The sequence below is a fragment of the Carcharhinus amblyrhynchos genome, chromosome 3 (genome assembly GCF_965287045.1).
Source record: "Carcharhinus amblyrhynchos chromosome 3, sCarAmb.v2.hapA, whole genome shotgun sequence".
Taxonomy (NCBI): Eukaryota; Metazoa; Chordata; class Chondrichthyes; order Carcharhiniformes; family Carcharhinidae; genus Carcharhinus; species Carcharhinus amblyrhynchos.
In genome coordinates, this window is record NC_137326.1 from 51,935,346 (window position 1) to 51,957,456 (window position 22,111).

Genomic DNA, 22,111 nt, shown 5'->3' on the forward strand with positions numbered 1-22,111 from the left:
TGGAATTGACAATTAAATAGCGCTGTTTATTGACATGCAGGATATAGTGTCAGCACTCGAAGATAGGCTCCGTCCCCTCGTTCAGGCAGAGCTTTCTGTCCTGGTTGATGTCCTTCATCGTCCCGAGCTACTTTTCCCAGAGAATACTGAGGCAAGACGCAAATGTGAAAGTGGCGGGTTTATCTGCAAGTAAGTGTTCCAATTGTCGCCACCTACTTGTGCTGCTGATTGAGCTTTTTTTTAAGTTAACATTTCATGGCAAACATGTTTGGTAGAAACAATCTCTCCCACAGAGCTATTTTAAACATGTATTCATAATGGATTTCTGCTTTGGAAATTTATAATCATTAAGCAAAATGTATCTCTCTGCATTATATTGGTTGAAGAGTTGATTTGGAATAGCTCAGCACTGGAGCACAAATACAACAATCCAGTGAGTGACAGCCATTGGTGGGATTCCTGCCCAATCAGTTCTCTGAGATATGTCAAGTGATGAAAAGCCAAACCAAGATGGTAGCGTTTTTAACCAAGACAGATCAAATGAGAGACACGCATGCGGTCTTAGTGCATTTATCACGCCTTCCCACTCTTAGTTACTTGGACTCAATTTAAGAGCTTAAAAGAAGGAAAGTTACACTTTGTAAATATAAATTTTGTTGGACAGGGTGAGATGAATATATCGGTGCATCTTTTTTCTTGGGCTTCATTCACTTGCCAGCTGGTGTTGATTTGAGAAATAATGGCCTACATCCAATGACATTTTTGTTCATTTATTCTTAAGCCATTTGCAACAGCAGCAAGGCTGTGCCCCTTCTCGTTTCCTGAGAGGCTGGCTGGTAGTGGACAATACAATATGTCTCGTGATCTTCCAGAGATTAAATTTCCCTCTTGTCAACTGCTTGAAAACTTTTGGGAGGCCGAGATGCTATCACATTGCGACTGAGGACTCGCTTTCATTTGTAACAGGCTGATTAAACACACAAAGCAACTATTGGAAGAGAATGAAGAGAAGTTGTGCATCAAAGTTCTACAGACTCTTCGAGAAATGATGACCAAGGATCGGGGATATGGCGAGAAGGTAGCGTTTCTTCTAAGCTGTTTCGATTGTCGAGTATAGTTTATTTATTTTGCATTGGCCTTCAAACAGCTGCAATTTGAACTTGATGCAGCTAATCCATCAGATGTAAATTCTTTTTGTGTGAGACAAAATATCCATCATGTCTAAAATGTTTGATTAAAACATTACAGAACTGTACAAAGCACAGAGAAGCTGTCAATAATGAGTTGTCTTTGCAGATAGTTAAGCAGTTTAGGAAGTATTTTTTCACTTTTTACTACTTTCCAAATACCATGAGAAATAATTTGAGGTCAGTCTATTTCCTATCTCCATTGATGACTACCTACTTGTGCATGTTTTAATAATCATGTCATGTTAGCTTCTGCTTTCAAGCTGCAGGTGTTCTTCTATGGACCTTGCTTTGCATCCCTTCTTTTCTTGCTGCCCATCCTCCCCATCAGGTAAACCCCACCTTTCTCGTAGAGTTCACTGATTCAAGGCTATTCAATCTCAGGGAGGTATACAGGAAGTTGCATAACAACGTATTGAGGAAGTACTTGAATTCTTTGGTGACCTGGTTAGGAGTTTAGGGTTTACCAGTCATTTGTACCAACAGTCAATCCATTATGGACCACTGGATGCCTACTGAAGTTGAAACTAATTTTCACAGACCATTACGTAATGTAGTGTAGTCTTTGTTACTGTTATTTTCTCACTGGAATGGAGGCAATTGCTCACATTCACTAAGCAGTGGATGTTCTTCAGAATCTAACACAATATGACATGAAATTTGGAGTGATGCTTACTAAAAGTACAGTAAGGAGCAGTTGAGGTGAAAGGGATAAATATATTTATGTAGAAAACAGATAAATACCTGAGGGAATAAAGAATCAAAGGATATGTTTATAGGGTTAGATGAAGTAGGTTGGGAGGATATTCATGAGGAACGTTGACCAGTGAACCAAATTAGCTGTTTTCTGTTCTGTAAAACGTATGTACCAGTGTCCTCCTCCATTCCCATCTCTTGCTTCTCCCAGTCTGTTGCTAATTACCTGAGATGAGCTACATTGACCTTCAATCCATGATATGTGGAGAACTCCATTCAAAAAAAGTCTCGACGGACAGAGTTAGTGATTCCATTCTCTCTGTCTGTCTAATATGCTAATATGGAGTGGGTATTTTGGGTACCTTCACAAAAGGCTTCACCTATCTTGGCCAGTTTATCTGCAAGAGAAGGAGAACCTTGGCACAGAGTCCTCCTCCTGCTGGCTTGGAGATTGAAGACTAAATAATGCTTCTGCCACAACGTTAAATATCGACAGACAGGAGAGGAACTCCGCAACTTTCATCTCCAAACTAAAAGCATGATTATTTTTCTGATTTTTTTTTGGTCCAATTCAATTCTGGTAAATATATATCAAATTAGACATTAATTCTTAGATCAGAGCTTCTTCTGATGCTAGAATAAACCCATTCAAATCTGTCTGACATTTTAGACATCAGAATATTTTTTCTCCTCAATTGTGCACGGAATTTGAAAAAAATAAAGGGAGGGTCCCTCTAATTTTAACTTTGCTCTGGAGGATGGGAAGTAAGGTGGCAAAACTAGCACCGAGTGTCAATGAAGTAAACTTTCAGCTGGAATAATTTCTAAGGTCTGTTCCTCAACTTTCATTACTCTTCCACAACTGTGAAATGCTGACTCTTCAACAAACACCTCAGAAAAGATTACCCGCTAAGTAAGTTACTTGAAACAACACTTTTCACGTGATGTCTGGAGAGAAAGGCAAGGGTAAGACAAAGAGAAAAGTGGCTCCACCAGTTAAGCACCAATTTTACAGACTCCCCATGAATGTTGATCTGTGGAAGAATATGACGAAGTGCTTGAAATAATGCTTTTGTTTTTGCATATAAGGTCTGGAGACAAATTATGGGCAAATTGAACACATCACAATCTCTCAAAAAACAGAAAGGGAATTGATTTGGCTTCCTCTAACTCTGTGGTGGCCTTCACGTGAATTTGAATGTGGTGTCTGTGGATTAAGTGGAAGAAATTTTATTTCCACTAGGGGGCAGATTTAGAGTAAACTCGGAGGGAGGCCACTGCACAAACATAAGCTCTTATGCATCCAGTAACATGTAGCATCAGTATTTTGTTGTTTAATGGAGCATTATATTAAAGTATACATTAGGCTATCAATCTAAAAGTACAGGGTTTTAAAGCCTGAGAGAATTATGTCAGCTTCCAACACAAGCAAATGAAAGTGAATGACCCACAGTAACATGAAGTGTGCATTAACCTCTTTTGAAATGACTTTTGAATTTCCCACCGGCTAGTGCTGAAAGGCTGGTCTGGTTTTACAATCTGAACAGTGTCCAACAGCAGTAATTTTGGTGAGGCCAATTGGTAGCAGTCATTTTACAACTGAGGTTAAAGGCTTTCCCATTGAATATTCTTTTTTAGGATAAGCATTTTGCAGCTAACTTTTGAACTGGAATGAAATATAGCAAACCCCTTTCTATATTTCCTTCAACCACAGCTGAGTATGAATGGTCACATTTTTGATGATCAGGGGAGGAGTGTTTTTGGGGGCTTTATCGAATGACTTGAGCCACAGTTGATTCATCTACTAACTTTCCTAACAATACAAAATAGCTGGTGGATTTGGGGGAACAAAGCATTTGCCTCACTGTGTTGCAGCAACCCAACAGTGTATGAGATTGATGAAGTGTGAATCCAGTCAACCAAGAGTGGGTTGTGTCTTAGGTTAAGTTTAGTTTGACCTCATTATTGCTTCCAACAACAAGTCTTTGGCTGCACTGGTGATGCAGTACTGCACTCCAAGCATGGTTTTATCTTTACATTTTGACTCAGACAAGTATCTGTCATTTGCGGTCATTGTGTACAGTTCTGTGCTCTAGTGTCTGTTGTAAAGTCAAAAGATGGTTTTGACTGAAACGCTCTTGCCCTCTTATTCACCAAGCTTTGACTAAACTTGATCTAACCTTCATTTTAAGTTTAAAAAAATTGCATCAACCTGTGTACTAATGATTCTTGCTAACAACTTCCTTGTTTGTTTTCTCTCCTCTTTTTGACAGCTCATTGCATTTGACGATGAATTGGATGTGGCAGAGGTTGACTTTTTATTTACGCTTCTTACACCATTGCTCTTTGCTGTATTATTGCTGCTGTAGTGCTTCTGCATAATGTTTGGTTGTCCTCTTGTAAGGTTCCGTTGCCATAGTAGATGCCTCCCCCTGGCCAGCTATTCGTCAAGCCAGTTGAGGTGAAGAGCCCCTTTCAGGGGTGAAACCCTCCCCAATCTTTAGCAGGTTTCCATCAATTCTTCATTACAACATGTTGTTAGGTCAGGGCATCAAGTGATCTGCTGCCAAGGTAGGTGAGTAGAATTGGGGTGCAGATCGACTACTGTCTCATTGATCATTAGAGCAAGTCTAGGGGCCAAATGGCCTGTGCCAATTTCTTGAGGCAGTTGTTGGACCTCTTGAGGATTTGATGATGAAAGGAGCCCCCAGTTTGAAAGACCAAGCTACAAATGGAAAGTGTCCAGCTCGGCTGAAGTTATTTTAAAAAAAAGTCAGAAAGCTAGTCGGTTTGTTTGGGTTGGGGCATCACTTGGAATATTTATGACCTGACTCTGTAATATACTGAACTATTTATTAACTAAGAATCTGCATGCTAATCGTAATATGGTCCCTGTCACATATGCCAGATTTTGTTTTTGGTCAGTTAGCTTTGGTTTTAGAACTTGATCACACTCTGTGTCAGGCAATGTTGGAAAGGTTTGGAGTATCTTGAGCTTCCACTGCATTTCTTTACAACTTTGCACCTTGTACACTATCTGTTCCTCTGTGCTCCTTCATAAATATGGATACATCTGTTTTAAAAACTCCCGAGAGTTCCTTCTTAGGAGAAGCCAGACAGTTCCAGCTTAGTGTTGCTATGGTGACACCGAATGAGAGTTTACCAATGTACGTGTCACAGCAGTGTAATATTAAATCACTGAAGCGCTTTGAGTTGATGACGTGATAAGTACATAAAAAGAAGGATTTATTTATTTCATAAGCATGCAGAGCTTAGCTTGTTTTCTGGAGAAGGGGAAAGATGTGCAATTTTGTGGGCGATCCTTTCTGCATTAAAAATCGGGCTTTCCCATATAAATACTTACAAATTATTTTTAATTGACTTTATTTTCCTTCACTTTCCCCAACTAGGTAGCTTTTTACACTGAATTGGTTATTCAGTTTGCAGCCCTTCCATATATATGTATACTTTATGTCTTAAAGTGACTTTGATTCCTTTGTTTGGAATAGACCGACCCAGTCAGTGCTGAAAGCCCCTCTCTCGCTTGTAGCGGCCTATATATATATCTGGTCACAGGCTGCTGAAATTTTAATTTCAGTCAGTCTTCAGACCTTCCTTGTTTGAGAAGCAGGTTTCCACCTATCGTTCTGAACACTGGTTTATACCACACTCGTTTATGTTTTTAAGAAGAAATGCAATTGTAAATATATGATTTTTTTTTGCAGGGTGGGCGGGGGGGGAAACAAATTTGGTTACAGTTTTTTAAAAAAATCTTGAAACAGATGCCATGAGCCCCATAAATACATGCTAACTATGTGTTTGACTAAAGTGAGTGAGCAGTTTTCCCGTTGAAATTTAGGATAGGTTCATTTGAAAAGTTAGCCAGAAATTATGTATGCCAGGAGAAAAAAATCGTTGACATCTACCGGCTTGGGTCAAGAAGAAAAGACATCTGTATCAGTCTCCTAGTTTAGACATCGTTTAACGAGACGTGAAGTGAACTGACAGCCCTAAATGAAGGAGGCGGTTCTTGATGCAGACGCTGCCTGTCGGTGCAGCTGAAGTCTGTATGTTGGGTTTATCATTAGCCTCGGGTAACAAGGTGATCAAGCTGAGAGACTGGAAATTCTGTTCTGCGTCCTGATTTCAGTTACTGGGAAACTGTGGCTTTGTAGAGGAATGTATGTTGGCACTAATTCGGCCTCTAACAATTGTAGAAGAGCAATCAAGACCTCCAAGTGTGCTTTTTTTTTGGTCTGGTTTGCAGCGGGGAAAGGATATTGGACTTGAATCAAAGGCAGAAATCTGAACCTACGGGTGCAGATTAGGACACCAAAATCACAAGCACAAGATCACACTGCACAAGAACTCCCCCCTCTCCCTTCACATTCAAATCACAAGTAGGTCACTGTCTGCATTGCAAAGCATTTACAGCTGCTGCAGCTGATTCAGATTATATCCCCAAGTTGTTGAAAGCTTTCTCTCTCCTGAAGGGGGAAAACGAATGGAGTGTGCTATAGCTGCTGAAGGTTGTCCTACTTTCCGCCCCTGCTAACTGCACGATTGTTGGGCAGCTGCCAGCGTTTGTCATGCAGTTACATAAGCTCAGCTTGTTTCCTGGAATTCTGGCCTCTCAGCTGATGTGTGACCTTCAGCAGTAATTACCAGTGGATGTGGCTGAGGGGGTGGATGATGGCGTGGAGAAAGCAGAGAGCTCTCTTTACTGTGAAGCATTGGCAATACAGTGTAGGCTGGTCCGAGCGTCGGAGCGAGCTGGGAATTTTAGGTTGTCAGAGACGTAGGCAAGGTACTTGTTAATTAATGCAGCAGCAAGAGTGAGACTAAGTAACTTTTTTTTATATTTAACATAACAGTGAGCAAGAAGCAACTGTTTTCCTGGGAGTGGGTGTTTTCCATGAGCTCATTTACTGTTGAATCCCACACTGCGGTGCGAATTGTTTTGAGCCACAGGCTGATCAGGGAATTGGACATGTTTTTTTTTAATTTCTGCACTGCAGTCATCAGTGCATTGCCATGACGGCAGGAAATAGAGTCCATAGGATCCCTGCAGAGCAAAAAGAGGCCATTCGGCCCATCGAGTCTGCACTAACTCTCTAAAAGAGCATCTTACCCAAGCCCCTGATTGGATTACTCAGGACAACCATTCAAAGAGCTTTACGCCCTATCGCCAATATTTCTTTTCCTTAACAAATGAAAGATACTCATTGGAAAACCTAAAGTGAAATGTCACCATGGTTTTTGTCTAGTGGCGTTTACAGCGTAGTGTCCTGGAAATCAACCTGTAATTCCAATAAGGACAATACTGGAGGATTAGAAACCCTATATGAAACCAGCTGCAATTTCCCAGCTTAAGAAATGGGAGCAGCCATAGACTACACGCCCATCAGACCTGTTGAGCCATTCAAAGTGCTCAGGGCTGACCTTGGACTTTAACTCCACTCTCCCGTTTATTTCCCATATCTGTTAATTCCCCAAGAGACCAGAAATCTGTCAGTCCAACTGTTGAATGTATTTAACAATGGGGTACTACACAACCCTCTTTCAAAGATTCGTTACTCTCAGATGAAGAGAAGTTTCTTCACTCAAAGTCCTAAGTTACCTTCCCCAAGAACCTGCATGAATGAATTGGGAGAGTCTGTGCGACTGGAGGTGCAATGGGGGAAGGGGGTGTTGAGGGTCGTTTTTACAACCATGTTTGACTTTTGAGCTTGTTCTCCTTGGAGCAAAGGAAACTAGTGAGTCTGGATAGAAGTGTGTACAAGGTTAATATGGGTTTAAATAAGGTAGATCAGGGCCAGCTGTTGCCATTAGCTGATGGTACAAAGTTAAAGGGCATTGATTTGAGGTTTTGGGCAAGAGATATAGGAGCTTATGAGAAAGAAGTTTTTTATTCCATGTTAGCACCCTGGACCTGAACCCCAAGGTTCATTATGAAACCAGACTACATCCCAACAATTTTTTTATTTTGGCAGAAATGTGAAGATAGGATGCATCACTCCAGGAGTAATTCGGCTGACAAATTAGGGATCTTTTATAGTAAAACAGATTTTATTCAATAATCTAGTTTAATTAAAATTCTGATGAATGAAGCAGCTTAACTATTACCTGGTTGAACAATATTGAAACATAGAAAGAAATAACTTAATTTCTAACTTATCACTGTTTCAGTTCCAATTAAGCAATGTTTTTCTTACATTCTTAATCACCTTAAACACAGTTAGCAACCATAAATAAATTTGCTATAAGGAGTGTAATTAGTCTTGAAGCTTTCGGAGAGATTTTGTGGAAAGAGCAGCTTGCAGATCTAAGGCTTAAACAAACCCCAGCCAGAGCTCCGTTCTTTCTCCTATATGCCAAGTTCCTCTCATTAACCATGTTTATCACATGACCTTATCAATCTAAACCCATTATTCATTCTTTTTATCAATAACCCCATGGGATCTTTTTGTTTTGTAAACTAAAATCCATTAACTCTCTCCTAAGTAAACACTGTATAGCTAAAATGAGTAATTACTCTGCTTTCCCAGTATCTGAGCTATATTCCCTCCAGACATTCTGACTATAGAAAAAAAAGAACTTTCAAACAGTCCCTTTAAACATAGAATCATGGAATCTCTCCATTGCAGGAGGAGGCCATTTGACCCATCAAGTCTGCACCACCTCTCTGAAAGAGCATCTTACCCAGGCCCACCACTTCGCCCTATCCCCATAATACCACACATTTACATGGCCAATCCATCTAACCTATACATCTTTGGATACTAAGGGGCAACTTAACATTGCCAATCCACCTAACCTACACACCTTTGGACTGTGGGAGGAAGCTGGAACACCTGGACGAAACCCCCCACAGACTTGGGGAGAATTTGCAAACTCCGCACTCGCTCATGGCTGGAATTGAACCCGGATCCCTCGTGCTGTGAGGCAGCAGTGCTAACCACTGTGCCATCTTAAAAAGCTATATGGGTGTATATCTCCAAAGCAATAGCACACAATCATTACATCAGCAAGTGATAGTAATGTGGAATATGCTACCAACCAGGGTGGTGGAGATTGATGATCAACAATTTTGAAAATTGGATGGACCAAACTGGGACGGGGGGGAGGGGGGGAGCGGTTTGTGGGCAAGGATATAAACTTGCAGGCCAATGGGAAAAGGGGACTGATTGGATTGTTGTACAGAGAATCAGCATAAAGATGATGGGCTGAATGGCTGCCTCTGTGTTATAGTGATTTTGATTCAGCCCTTACCGGAAGTGATATGCATAAGTCTAGAGGCAATTGTTGGATGGAGTATGTGAGCTTGGATGTAGATACATAACCATAAACTGGCACAGACTAACCATGAAGCCTGATTGAGATTTTCTTGATAATAAGGATAGGCTTGGAGTGTTCTTCATTTAAACCCTAACTGAACACATCAGGAATGATGGTAACTATATTTAAAAAGATGTGTGATACACCACTGTGGTGTTCATTGAAGGAACGATATTGGACTTTATCTTACTCTAGTCCAAGAGTCTCCAAATTACAGCCCGTGAGCCACATCCGGGCTGCGTCCGGATTGGAGTTTGGGGACTGCTGCTCTAGTCCCATGGGGTCTGTTTATCTGAACAGGCAGAGGGTGCCCCAGATTAATGGGCCAGTCTGTGAGATGGCATCCTCAACAAGACAGTACTCCCTCAGTCCTGCACTGAGTTCCGAGCCTAAGTTGTGTGCTGAAGTCTGGAATGAAGGTCCCAAACATCATCTAATCCAGTTGAAAGTGCAAGAAATGAAGCCAATCTATCAGGCTATGACTTTCCTCAAAACAGTATGTGCACCCCACTACAGCTTGTAACCTGGTCTTTATGTTGTTGCGCAGAGTGCTACCTGTGGTACTCTTGCCTCTCAGTCAGAAGTTAAGGGTTCAGGTCCCATTCTAGAGACTTAAAGCTGACAACCTCAGCTGACTGAGGGAGCGCTGTATTGTTTGAGGTGCTGTAGTCAGATTAAACATTAAACAGAAGCCCTATCTATCCCCTCAGGTGGGTGTACAAGATCCCATGACACAATTTGACTAAAAACACGGTAGCTTTCTTCAATGTCCTGGCCTATATTTATCCTTCAACTAATTTCACTAAAACGGGCCAACTTTTTAGGATGTCATTATCTTGCTGTGCACAAAATGGTTGGCATGGTTTCCCATAGTGCAACAGTGGCCACACTTCTGTGGCTGCAAAGTGCTTTGGGACATCCCAAGGTTGTGCTGTAGAAATATAAGTTCTCTCTTTAAACTGCAGTGCTGTCTCCTTTCTCAAGAGCTGCGTTAGAGGTGAACCAACAATAGGAAGGATCCAATTCACTGCTGTCTGGGCACCAACCCTCCTGAAGTAGGATTTTGCCTGGTGCTTGTGACTGAAAGGTAATTACATTTGTGCAGCTTTCTCCGGTTGCGAAATCCATCCTGCAAAATAAATACAACACTTTGGCACCATGGAGAGCAGGTGTAATTACTAAACCTCTTTCAAAGAACAGGGTGTGAGAATCCTTAATGCAACGTATAGGTACTTTCCTTGTGAATGATTGGATTGTATTCTGCACAGAGGGCGTTGAACTCTGGTGTGCCTTGTTTGTCAGTCAGTAACACAGTGAAATGCTGATGGACAAGAATGAGTCTAAACAGGATGTGTGTTTAGTAGTTGGGATGTTTGCCACTGGAAGAAAAATTAGCCTTTTGTTTCACCTGTGTCAAAACGGAGTGATCTGCGGTTTGAGTTGTGAGAACACAGTGCTCTACACTGGGGGAGGGGTCAGTGGTTTCGATACTAGGGAGTGGCCACCAGTTGGATGAGTTTAATCCTTTCCCAACCCAGACTGCACAAGGGAATGTACTCAGAGAGCAGCACGCTCACACACACTGGCCACATGACCTCTGCCAAGGTTCTTGAATTCTATTGTGTGAGAGGAATAGACCAGACTCCTGTTTTAATGGCATTTTTTATTATCCCCAAATGTCCCAGAGTGCTTTACAGCCAATTAACTTCTTCCTGAAGTTGTCGTCATTGCTGCAATAGGGGAAATACAGCAGCTAATTTGAGCACAGTAAGCTCCCACAGATTATCTGGTCATTAGCACATTGTTATTTGTTTTAGGCACTAATTCTGAAATAAACTGTGCTCAGGAGGTGAGTGCAAACTCCCCCTTCAACAGGGACCTTTTAAGTCAGACTGCAAGTGGGAAGAATGTATTTAAAATTTCATTAAGAGCTAAAAATTGCACTAGAGTTACAGCCGGGATTGTGCATTCAAGTCTCTGGATTTGAACTTGAACCCACAACCACATAATTTAGCTGGGAAGGTTATCACTGTCATGGCTGATGCATCTGCCTCGTGACCAAATTTTGGAAGGGAAAACAGTCTTTTGCTAAATAAAGTGCTGGATTTTCATGACGGGGATAGGAAGGAAGCGAGAGTTAGGAAAGTTACTGAATTTGCATATGTGTCTCCATTAAGGAGACCCCAGTCTGCCATATTTTCATTCTGGCGGGGTGAGGGGTGAGATGGAGTCGAGCCCACTCCCTCTAGAGAAAGGGGTGAGTTTGGCAGATGCTGAAGCAGCAGATTAGAAGGCCTGTCTTCATTTATTGAGTCACAAGCTCAGTTATAATCATGATGGATGGACCCTGATTCATCATCGCCTCATGACCCTAATATCCCTCATTCCCTCCTGCCCCCATGCCTCCTCAATATCCACTCTCCCAGTGTTCATTACACATACAACCTAAGCTATTGAGAAGTCTCTGAAATTTTCCTGAAACTGGCAGCTTAAGCAGGTGCTTTGAAAGAAAGCTTGTAACCTCAAGTAGAGCAGTAGTTTTTTAAGTGTCAATCAACCACAACCATTCATAGAATCAATGTCAGAAGCTTACATCCACTTCGGACCCTTTTAATCGTGTGTAACTAAACACACAAGCATTGAAAAACACAGTAAGCAAATAACTTATTACAAGGTGCTAGGGATATCGATCAAAAAAGCTTGTATACTGCTCTGAAGTTGTCAGCCTTGTGTACTGAGTTAAATGCATTGGTTAGTCTTGGAGTGCAGCATTCATAATGATGCTACTTGTCAACTGTATCAACAATAGCAGGCAGAGCAGCTGGCTTGGCATCTGTTTTTCCAGAAGGCCTCATTTTGAATGCTTGGCTAAGCTCCAAGATTGACTAAAGCACTACAGGCAATGTTGATACAGCTTCAGAGCAGACTGCAAGCTTTGTTTGAGTGACATGTCTACCTTGAAATTAGTTATTTAGTTGGGGTTTCTCAGTGCATGTGTGTTTATTTACATTAGAATGAGGTGTGAAGTGGATTAATTAAAGGAAGTTTTCACTGCCTGAAATTGACAGCTTTGAAACAATCAGAAAAGCCAGGGGACTGTTAAGTTATTTTTCTTCTGGTTGCTGACGTAAAAATTGGGGTTTCCCTATAATTCATGATTCCTCAGAAGTTCTGTTAACCATTTTTACTAAAGGAATGAGCCCACCCCAAAATTACAGAGGTGGTTGAAATGCCCCATGCAGTGATGGAATTGGCAGGGGATGGTGTACTGCATGTGTCGCACCTTGTCCCATGCTGGTGAAATGGGGAGGGGGGGCAGTGGGGGCAGCAGGAATTCTGAAATCTGGCCCTGCCCACCATTTTTATAGTAGGCCTACCTTCTTTCCTCTTGGACAGAGGCCTGATGGTCCAGGTCAAAGCCTCTACCCATGTGAGATTTTTAGTTTTCTGCCCCTTTAACTCTTAATCTTTGAAAAGTCTTTTAAAACCTTCTAAATCTTGTTGCAATGATTCATCAAATCATGCACATTTTAAGGAGAGAGACTGCTGAGCTAATTGGTGGGAAAACCCACTGCTTTTCCAAGAAATTAAGGAGTGGGAGGAAAGGGAACAAACTTTTAATCGATTGCATCTGAAGAGAGAGATCTCTTCCTCATATTTCACAGCCCAGCTCTATTGTTAGACACACTGCGTTTCCTAGCAAATGTTCTCAACTTTTAACCTTCACCTAACACACTCGCCCCCCTAGATCACAGCTGCAGCTATGGGATTTTTTTCCCAGGTGGGAGGCTTCCTTTAGTCAGGGCTGACTTCCGATTCAGGATTTTTCGTTTGTGTTAAACGAGATGAAGGTGATATTTATTTTGTGGAATGAATGTTAGCTGCCTAAGAGAGCCTATTTTGTTCGCTTCTGATTGTGGCTCCAATGCTAAAGGGATTAAAGCAAACTGAGCTTGTTTTCTTAAACTTGGCCTTTTTTCTGATTTCACTGAATGATGGGCATAAAATTACCCCTCAGACAGCACATGGAAAAGGGTAGAAAGCTATGACACTAATGAATGCGCTTTGCCGTTGTCAGCACCCTCTCACATCCGAGGCGTGAAGCAAAGTGGCAGCTGCCTGGCATGCTGACAGCAGCCTCTACTGCAGAAATGAGCTTAACAGCTTGCTCGGTTCTTTTTAGCTTCTCTTCCCTGGAACCTCCTTTGTCTCCTTCCCACTTTGCCCCCTTTCCTCACCCTCAGCCCTGCTATGCCTTCACCTCTCTTTACTCTCTTACCCCAACCCTCCTCTCACTCCTCCACCTCATCTCATACTCCCTCACCACCTCTCTTCATTTCACCTGCCTCACTCGCCTGCGCCTCACCTGACCTGCTCATAGTTTATCCGTATCTACCTACTCCACCCTCTTAACATTGACACCCCTCAGTTAGGTCAGCCCCCATGTTTCCTGGGAATCCAACCCCGACTCATGCAACCTGCTTTCATAACTTAACCTTTTGGACCTCGGCTTTGAGCTCTGCTACACGACAGTTGAAATTTTTAAGTTTGTACATAACCCTTTGAAAATGTTTCTGAGAAGATTGCTAATTTAAAATCAATTATGACTTTTTTTATCCCACTAATACTGACCCCTAAACATTTTACTTCTCTCCTGTATCATGGGCTGGTTTAAATCCTATATTTCTAAGGGGAAAGGGCCAAGATTAAATAACTTGTCATGATACTGTGCTATAAATGGAGACCGTCACAGCCTGTCCTAAAAGTTAGGCTTGACTCGGTGATGGCACACTCGCATCCAAGTCATAAACTGATTAACTCAAAACATGCTCCAAAGATTACAATGTGGAATCTATGATGACACTTAGCAGCACTGAGAGCCTGCTGTGCTGTCAAATGTGGTGTCTTTCAGCGAAGATGTTAAACAGAGGTTCAGTTGGATTTGGATGTAAAGGATTTCTGAAGATGAGCAGGGTATTCGACTAGCATTCTGTTCAGAACATATCCCCTCAGACAAAAACTGTGAAACAAAAGATCTTGTCCTTTTGCCACCTTGCTTATTGTAGAGCCTTGCTCTGTGTGAAGTGACGGTCTGCATATTTGAAGTGGCTGAAATGCTTTCAGGCATCCTGAGGTCGTGTGTTTATTCTAGTTGCAGATGAATATTGTGTGGGTTATTTGGAGAAGAATGACTCCTAGGTTAGTCCCGAGAATTCATTGTTGGATGTCTCAAGCAAATTAGGATAATGTAACTGTGGTTCAGATATGTATTAGTTAACAGTAAGCACCTGAGTAACTGAAGAACGGAAATGCAGCTGGAACAGGATGTGAAACTAATGCACTTGTTTACTGTATAATTACTTCTGGAATCCAATTTCCAATTGCTCTAATTGCTGTGAAGTGATATCAAAATGATTCATCAGGCTCAGTTATTACTCTGAATATGAGCACTATGTGAACCTAATCACAATGGCTTGAAATTGTGCAGACAGCATATGATGTGGCACAGTTAACTGTGCAGTCAATAGCTCGTCCTAAAGTTTGTCAAGTTTAACACATTGTTAGCCACATTGACAGATGCAGACTAGCTATTTATTCAGTTCAGTAGATGATTGGTATAATTGCTTTGAGCTGGTAGTTTAGTTTGGATTTGTGGAGAGCGGTTACAAGCTCGGCTATTTATCTCGGGTTGTGGGTGAAGAGAGTCTAAGAACCTGTCTTCATTGCTCAGAAGCACTGATCCCCTGCAATCCTAATTAAATAAGTGCCAGCATGTGCTTAATGCTCCTTGTTCACAAATCGCTGACAATGGTGGCATAGTGTTATTGTCACTGGACTAGTAATCCAGAGATCCAGGGTTAACACTCTGGGCCCTGGGTTCGAATTCCACCATGGCAAATGGTAAAATTTGTATTCTATGAAAACCTGGAATTAAAAATCCAATGAAGGCCATGAAACCATTGTCAATTTTTTTTAAAAAAAGATTTAGTTCACTAATCAGATCCATGACAACGTGGCTGACTCTTGAAATGACCTGACAAGCCAGTCGACAATTGAGGATGGGCAGTAAATGCTGGCCACGTTACCCAAAGTCCAGGATTGAATATAACAGAAATTTACTTGAGTTAAATCACTTATTTTAGTATTTTCACCTTCACGTGGCATTATGTGGTTCTACTGAGGCACTTCATTTGAGGGGGGCCGAGGTGGGGAGGGGGCGGGGGAATGCAGTGCAGTACAGTGGAGGCTGCGGGTGGAATGCACGGGTTTATCCAGCTTCCGAACATTGAAACTAAGGCTTTCGCTCCATTCTCAATTCTGGTCAGTCAGAAAAACGGTCATTTCCTTTTACAAGCCTTCTCCCCACTAGCACTGTCCCTCAATCTTACTCTGGTGGAACATGGCTTCTGAGTTTCAGGCTTTTGAATCTGTTTCCAATGGTGCTAGTGTCTGATGAATTGCATCATTTCCCTCAATGTAAATGGGCCACACAGTTCAAATCAAAGAAGTTTGTTTTACCGTTCAGTTCATGTGCAATCAAGTTTAACATTACTAGCAGTGCAAAAGGCCGGTCTTAATAACTTCGTGATAAATGGCTTGGCCTGATGACAGATCAATCATCCGATTCATTTTCAGCTTCAGTACTGCAACACTTGAGTGACATGAATGTATCCACCAGATAATTCATATTCAGGACACTTCTATGGATCCCTTATTCAGTAGAACCATGCCACCAGATCCGAGTGTCAGCTGGCAGCTCACTCGCCTCTGAATCACAAGCTTCCAGGTTCAATTTCCATTCCAGTAAAAAAGAAACGATGATGACACCCCAGTGCAGTCCTGAGGTAATGCTGCGCTGTTGAGGGTGCCATCTTTCAGATGAGCACTTATGCTGAGGCTCATCTGCCTGTTTCAGTGTATGTAGCAGTTCTCATGGCCCTATTTTCAGGAAGAGTAAGGAAGTTAGTTCTGGTATCTTAACCAGTATTTATTCTGCAGTCAACATCACAAAAGCAGATTTGGTCATTTTCACATCACTGTTTGTTTAAGTTTAATATGTTTATTTATTGGTGTCACAAGTGAGCTTACATTAACACTGCAATGAAGTTACTGTGAAAATCCCCTAATCACCACACCTCCACTCGGGACACAGGCGGAGAATTTAGCACTGCCAATGCAGCTAACCAGCACATCTTTTGAACTATAGGAAGATACTGGAGCACCATGCAGACACAAGGAAAATGTGCAGGCTCCATACAGTGACCCAATCCGGAAATTGAACCCGGTTCCCTGGCGCAGTGAGGCAGAAGTGCTAACCACTGTGCCATCAGGTTTACTGAGTGCAAATTGGCTGCCACACTTCCTACGTTATAACAGTGACCTGACTTCGAAAAGCAGTTAGGGATGTCTGGTGCTTTGAGTTGACCAGTATTCATGAGAAGTACTGAATCAATGCAAGTCTCTTTCTTTTAATTTGGAAGCTATCTAAAGTGGTGTCACATATTGAGGCCTCCAACTCTTCATGCTGAATTTTAGGATAGTTGAGATAGGGGTTCGGGCATAATCCATCCCTCTTTTGTTAGTTCGGTCTATAGATGGGAGTGTGTCTGGAAGTCTCCAGGCTCCTGCCGTACAGCAGCGTTCCATCCCTGTGCTGCTGGTGGCTCACCACGTCATGTGTTCAGCTGTAGTATCATTTGAGCCCCTGTGCGGAATGCCAACATACACAAACCGTGGAGGGGGAAGGGTTATTGGTACTTCTGTAGTAAACTGTAGCCCCCTGACCACCAGCTGCACACCCTCCAGGGACAGGCAAAAAACAAAATAAAATCTTGTAGAATAGCTTGGGAAATGTTCCTCCAACTCCTGAGAGCAACCAATCAAGTCCCAGGTGATGATGGGTGATTGTGCAATATATTTTCTTCTATTCCCACCTAAATTTTAGTGGGATTACAGTAACTACACTTAGTAATTTAACCCTTTAGAATATGTGCAGAAAAGCCACAATAATAGCATGAGTTGGCAATTTATTTCGTAGGCTGGTGAATCTGTGCAGACAGCTTTATTGCCTGATATCTAATCCACTTATTTAAGTTCATGCCTCTGCCTAACTAGCTCAAATAACCTATCCACATGGGCAAAATCTATCCTTTCATTGACTTTTAAGGAGTGTTTTAACAAATACGTGATTAGGGTGGGAATGGAGGGATATGGTTCCTGGAAGGGTAGGGAGTTTTAGTTCAGTCGGCAGCATGATCAATGCAAGCTTGGAGGGCTGAAGGGCCTGTTCCTGTGCTGTAATTTTCTTTGTTCTTTGTATTATTTTATAGCCCTTAATCAAATCTCCACCAAGTTTGTTTCTCTAGAGTTAAAACACCACATCTCTCCATCTGGCATGTTAATTAAGAACCATTAAAGTAGGCATCAAGCTTATGTCTCTCTTCTGGTCCTTGATATCATCCAGATAAGTGGGCCAGAAATGGATGCAGGATCCTAAGTTAGGCCTCATTCAGGCCTTGCGGAGAGGCAGTATTTTTCTTTTTGTTTTGCGTCAAATTACCTTGGTAATAGATCCCTACACTCTATTTGCTTTTTCAATCAACTGGTTGTTGACCTTTAGTGATTCATGTAACGTAATATGCAGATCTGTCTGAGGGTCAATAGCCTTGAGCGTGTCACCTTGTATGGTGTGTAGCTGCATGATTTTGCCTGTCCATGTGTTTAATATAGTTATTCATGTCCACTGAAAGCAGCTAACTTTGGGTCCATTTCCCCATTACCTCCTGATCTGCCTGTATCCTATTTTTCTCATCTGATACTTGCCAAAGGATGGATGACTTCTTTGTATCATTCACACTCTGCAGGTTGTTATCACAATGCCTTCATTGAGATTATTGATAAAGATAGTGAATGATAATAAACTGAAGACTCCAGCACTAATCAGTCCCCATGCATAATTGCTGCTACTAATAAAGAATCTTCTGCTAGCAAGATTGCAGTCAATTCCTTGACCAACTGAAATTCTGCCTTCTAATCTCACAGGGCCTCAACCTTAAGTAACCAATTGTTCGTAACATCTTGTCAAAGTCTCTGAAAGTTCAAGATTTATGGTGTATGCAGGCTCCCTCCATCTAACAACTTCGCAACTTCCTCAAAAATTTGACCCAAGTTGGTCAGATATAACTTTCTCTGGAAGATACTCTAATGACACCTGTGTATCAATGTGGTTATGCCATGGATCTCCCTAGATCCTTGCTCGGGAATTACCTGTAACTGAAGCCAAAATAATGGCTTCAAGCTTCCGACAATGCCTTTGTCAAAAACAAGTTAGCAAGTAGACCTCTCTCCATTGTGTGGAAACAGTCTCTGAGCCCAGCAAGCTGTTGAATATTTTTGAGCAAGGATTCAAGTCAGTATGGCCCTGGTTACTCTGTATCTGCTGAGGTGAGTGCTTCAGAACCAGCATTCTGAACTGCTTTGAGATCTCTTACCCTACCATCCATTTGGCACTTTTATCCCTCTGATGCCATTGCAAACTCATCATCTTCTGCACTGAAGTCTGATGAGAAGTAACTCTTTAAAAGCTCTGCAGTGACCTGGGTACATAAATCTCACCTGAGGGATCCTTTAGTGGCCCAGTACAGGCCTTCTGACACATTACCTAGACAGAGAGGATCTCACGTTACTCCCACAGTGATCCATCATTTTCTCCAATCTCCTTCCAGCAATTCTGGCTGTTTCTGGCCATCCATAAAGGATAATCAAAAGGGAATTGGATAAAAAATTAAAATTAACAGGGCTGTGGGGAAAGAGTGGTGGGATGGGACTCATTGGATAACTCTTGGAAACAGCTATCTAAGCACAACCAGTTAAATGGCTCTTTCTGTGCCACAAGATTTTGTGCTTTCCAGAGGCTGTTGCATAATGGTGTCAATAGGCCTCTAAATCAACTGAGGTCTGCTAGCTATGGGAAGACTTTTGTTGGTACACCGAGTTCTGGTCTGCCATCTGACTTTTTGATAACACCACCAAAGTTCCTCTAAATCTAAAAGATCATTTTTAATTGTAAGAAATTGAGATAATTTGGCCAGCAAGACTTGTTGCACACAGTTTACCACAGTTTGCCTCCAATGAGAGAAGCTCACAGCTCCAATTATCAAGGCAATGTTTATTGTATCACAGTTGGTTTAAACAAAATGCTGCATGATCTCAAAAGCACTCAAGCCATGTTGTCTAGGGAAACAGTTTAAGGCGAGGATGACATTTTTTCCCTGGATCCTGACAATTCAGGATTCCATTGACCATTGTTTGGGGATCCCTGCACTTTAGACTTCATGAACGAGTTACATATTCCCATTAATGTTGCAATTTTGTCACCATGAAGTGCATGCTATAATTGTGAAAGCAGCTGTTATGAATTGGGGGTAGGCAAGGACATTATTCTTAACTATATATAAGAACCAGTTTCCACCTAATGGGGGCTGGGGGAAGAAAAAATACAGAAAATAGAAGCAGGAGTAGGCCATTCAGCCCATCAAATCTGATTCACTATTCAGTGTGATCATGGCTGAACCTCTTTCTCAATGCCAGACTCCCACTCTCTTGCCGTGTTCCTTGATACCTTTCGTGTCTAGAAATCTATCTACCTATCTATCTATTATTAAATACATTCAGTGAGTTGGCCTCCACATCCTTCTGTGGTAGAAAACGCCATAGGTTCACCACCCTCTGAGAGAAGAGTGTTCTCCCCAGCTCGTTCCTAAATGGCCAACCCTGTATCCTGACACCATGCCCCTTCTAGACTCGTCCCCCTCACTCTCCCCTGCATCTAGTCTGTCCAGTGCTGTCAGAATTTTATACGTTTAAATACCCCCCTCCCCCAACGTTCCTCTAAACTTCAGTGAATACAGGCCGAGCCAACCTGATCGCTCCTTGTACGACCATTGCAGGAATCAGTCCTGTGAACCTTTGCTGCACTCCCTCCATGGTAAGTATATCCATTCTTGGATAAAGAAACCAAAACTCTTTGTAACAGAAATGAGGAGAAATTATTTCTTTAAGGAATTTGCTACCCCAGAGTATGATGGATGCTGATACTTTGAGTAAATTTAAGATAGAGGTGGACAGACTTTTAATTAGTAGGGGTTTGTAGGGCTATAGTGTATGGGTGGAAAAGAGGAGTTGAGGCCAAAATGAAATGAGCATGATTGCATTGAATGGTGGGGCAGGCTTGAGGGGCTAAATTGCTTACTCCTGCTCTGAGTTCTTTTGATTCTTATGAACTGCACACAATACTCCAGGTGCGAAGTCACCAAAGCCCTGTAGAGCTGCAGTAAGATATCTTTGTTACTATACTCAAATCCTCTTTCAATGAAAGCCAGTATATCATTTGCTGCATCTGACCGCTTGCTTTCCAGCATTGGAGTTCAAGGGTATCCAGGTCCCTTTGTGCATCAACATTTCCCAATCTTTCACCATTTTAATAGTACGCTGGCATTTTTTTTATTGAATTGGATAACTTCACACACATCCATGCTATACTGCATCGTCATGTATTTGGCCGCTCACTCAACTTGTCTAAATTGCCTTGAAGCCTCTTTACTTCCTCCTCACCACTTACAATTCCACCTAGTTTTGTGTCGTCAGCAAACTCGGAAATATTGCATTTGCTTCCCTCATCCAATATATATATTGTCAATTTTCTCCCTTGGTTTCAGATTCCAGCATCCGCAGTAATTTACATGCTTAAGGTGCGAGGGGCAAGGTTTAAAGGAGATGCACGAGGCAGATTTTTTACAGATTAGTGAGTGCCTGGAACTCATTGCCCGGGGAGATAGTGGAAGTGGATATGGTAGTGACTTTTAAGGGGCATCTTGACAAATACAAGAATAGAAAGGGAATATGGTCCCCGGAAGGGCAGGAGGTTTTAGTCAAGTTGAGCAGTATGGTTGGTGCAGGCTTGGAGGGCTGAAGGGCCAGTTCTTGTGCTGTAATTTTCTTTGTTCTTTGCTTTTATATATTGTGAATAGCTGGGGCCCAAGCACTGATCGCTGCAGGACCCCACTAGTCACCACTTTTAACTCTGAAAGAGACGCACTTATTCCTATTCTGATTCCTGTCCATTAACCAATTCTGAACCCATAAGTTCATAAGATATAGAAGTAGAAATAGGCAATTTGGCCCATCGCATCTGCTCCGCCATTTGATCATGGCTGATATGCTCCTCATCCCCATTTTTCTGCCTTCCTGTAACCCTTCAACCCATTACCAATTAAAAGTCTGTCTAACTCTTCAAATTTACCATGCCAATATATTACCTCCAATCCTATATACTTTAACATGCCACACAAACCTTTTCTGTGGAACTTTATCAGAATCCTGGAGTTTGTGCTTGTGTTCTCAGGGTTCTCTGGCTAATACGTCATTAAGAAAAACTTTACTCCCGATTCCTCCTTTACTCAATGTGAATAAGCAAAAAATTATAACAATGTACGGTACAGGAACAAACCCTTGGTAAACTATGCTGGTGTGTATGTTCCCCCAGCTAAACCTCCATCAATGACTTTTCATCTAACCTGAGTATAACTACCTATTCCTTTCTTCCTTGCATGTTTACCTGTCTTCTCCTTGCATGCTATTCTGACAACCTTCTGAACCACAGATGGAAGTGCTGCCATTGGATTAATACCTGGTATGGGTAGAGGGTCTTACAAGGAAAGGTTGGACAGGCAAGCCTCGTGTCTGCTAGAGTAAGAGACGACTTGATTGAAACATAGAAGATCCTGAGGGGCCTTGACAGAGTGAATATGGGAAGAATGTTTCCTCTCATGGGAGAATCCAGAACTAAGAGTCACTAATGAAACTGCTTTTCGGACAGATATGGGGGAAAG

At 41.9% G+C, this 22,111-nt stretch overlaps 1 protein-coding gene across 3 annotated transcripts in view; it reads left to right on the forward strand.

The window, feature by feature from the left end:
* itpr1a (inositol 1,4,5-trisphosphate receptor, type 1a) overlaps positions 1–22,111 on the forward strand; it is a 516,106-nt gene that overhangs the window by 429,835 nt on the left and 64,160 nt on the right. For 2 of the 3 annotated variants that reach the window (XR_013886032.1, XR_013886033.1), the window contains exon 42: positions 41–127. Coding sequence is in view for 1 of the 3 variants with exons in the window: in XM_080184007.1 (XP_080040133.1) it covers positions 41–189; positions 967–1,078; positions 4,157–4,192 (297 nt within the window). In the remaining 2 variants the exon portion in view is untranslated. Of the gene's footprint in view, positions 1–40; positions 190–966; positions 1,079–4,156; positions 4,193–22,111 lie in introns of those variants that run through there. The other variant, XM_080184007.1, reaches the window with a different exon arrangement.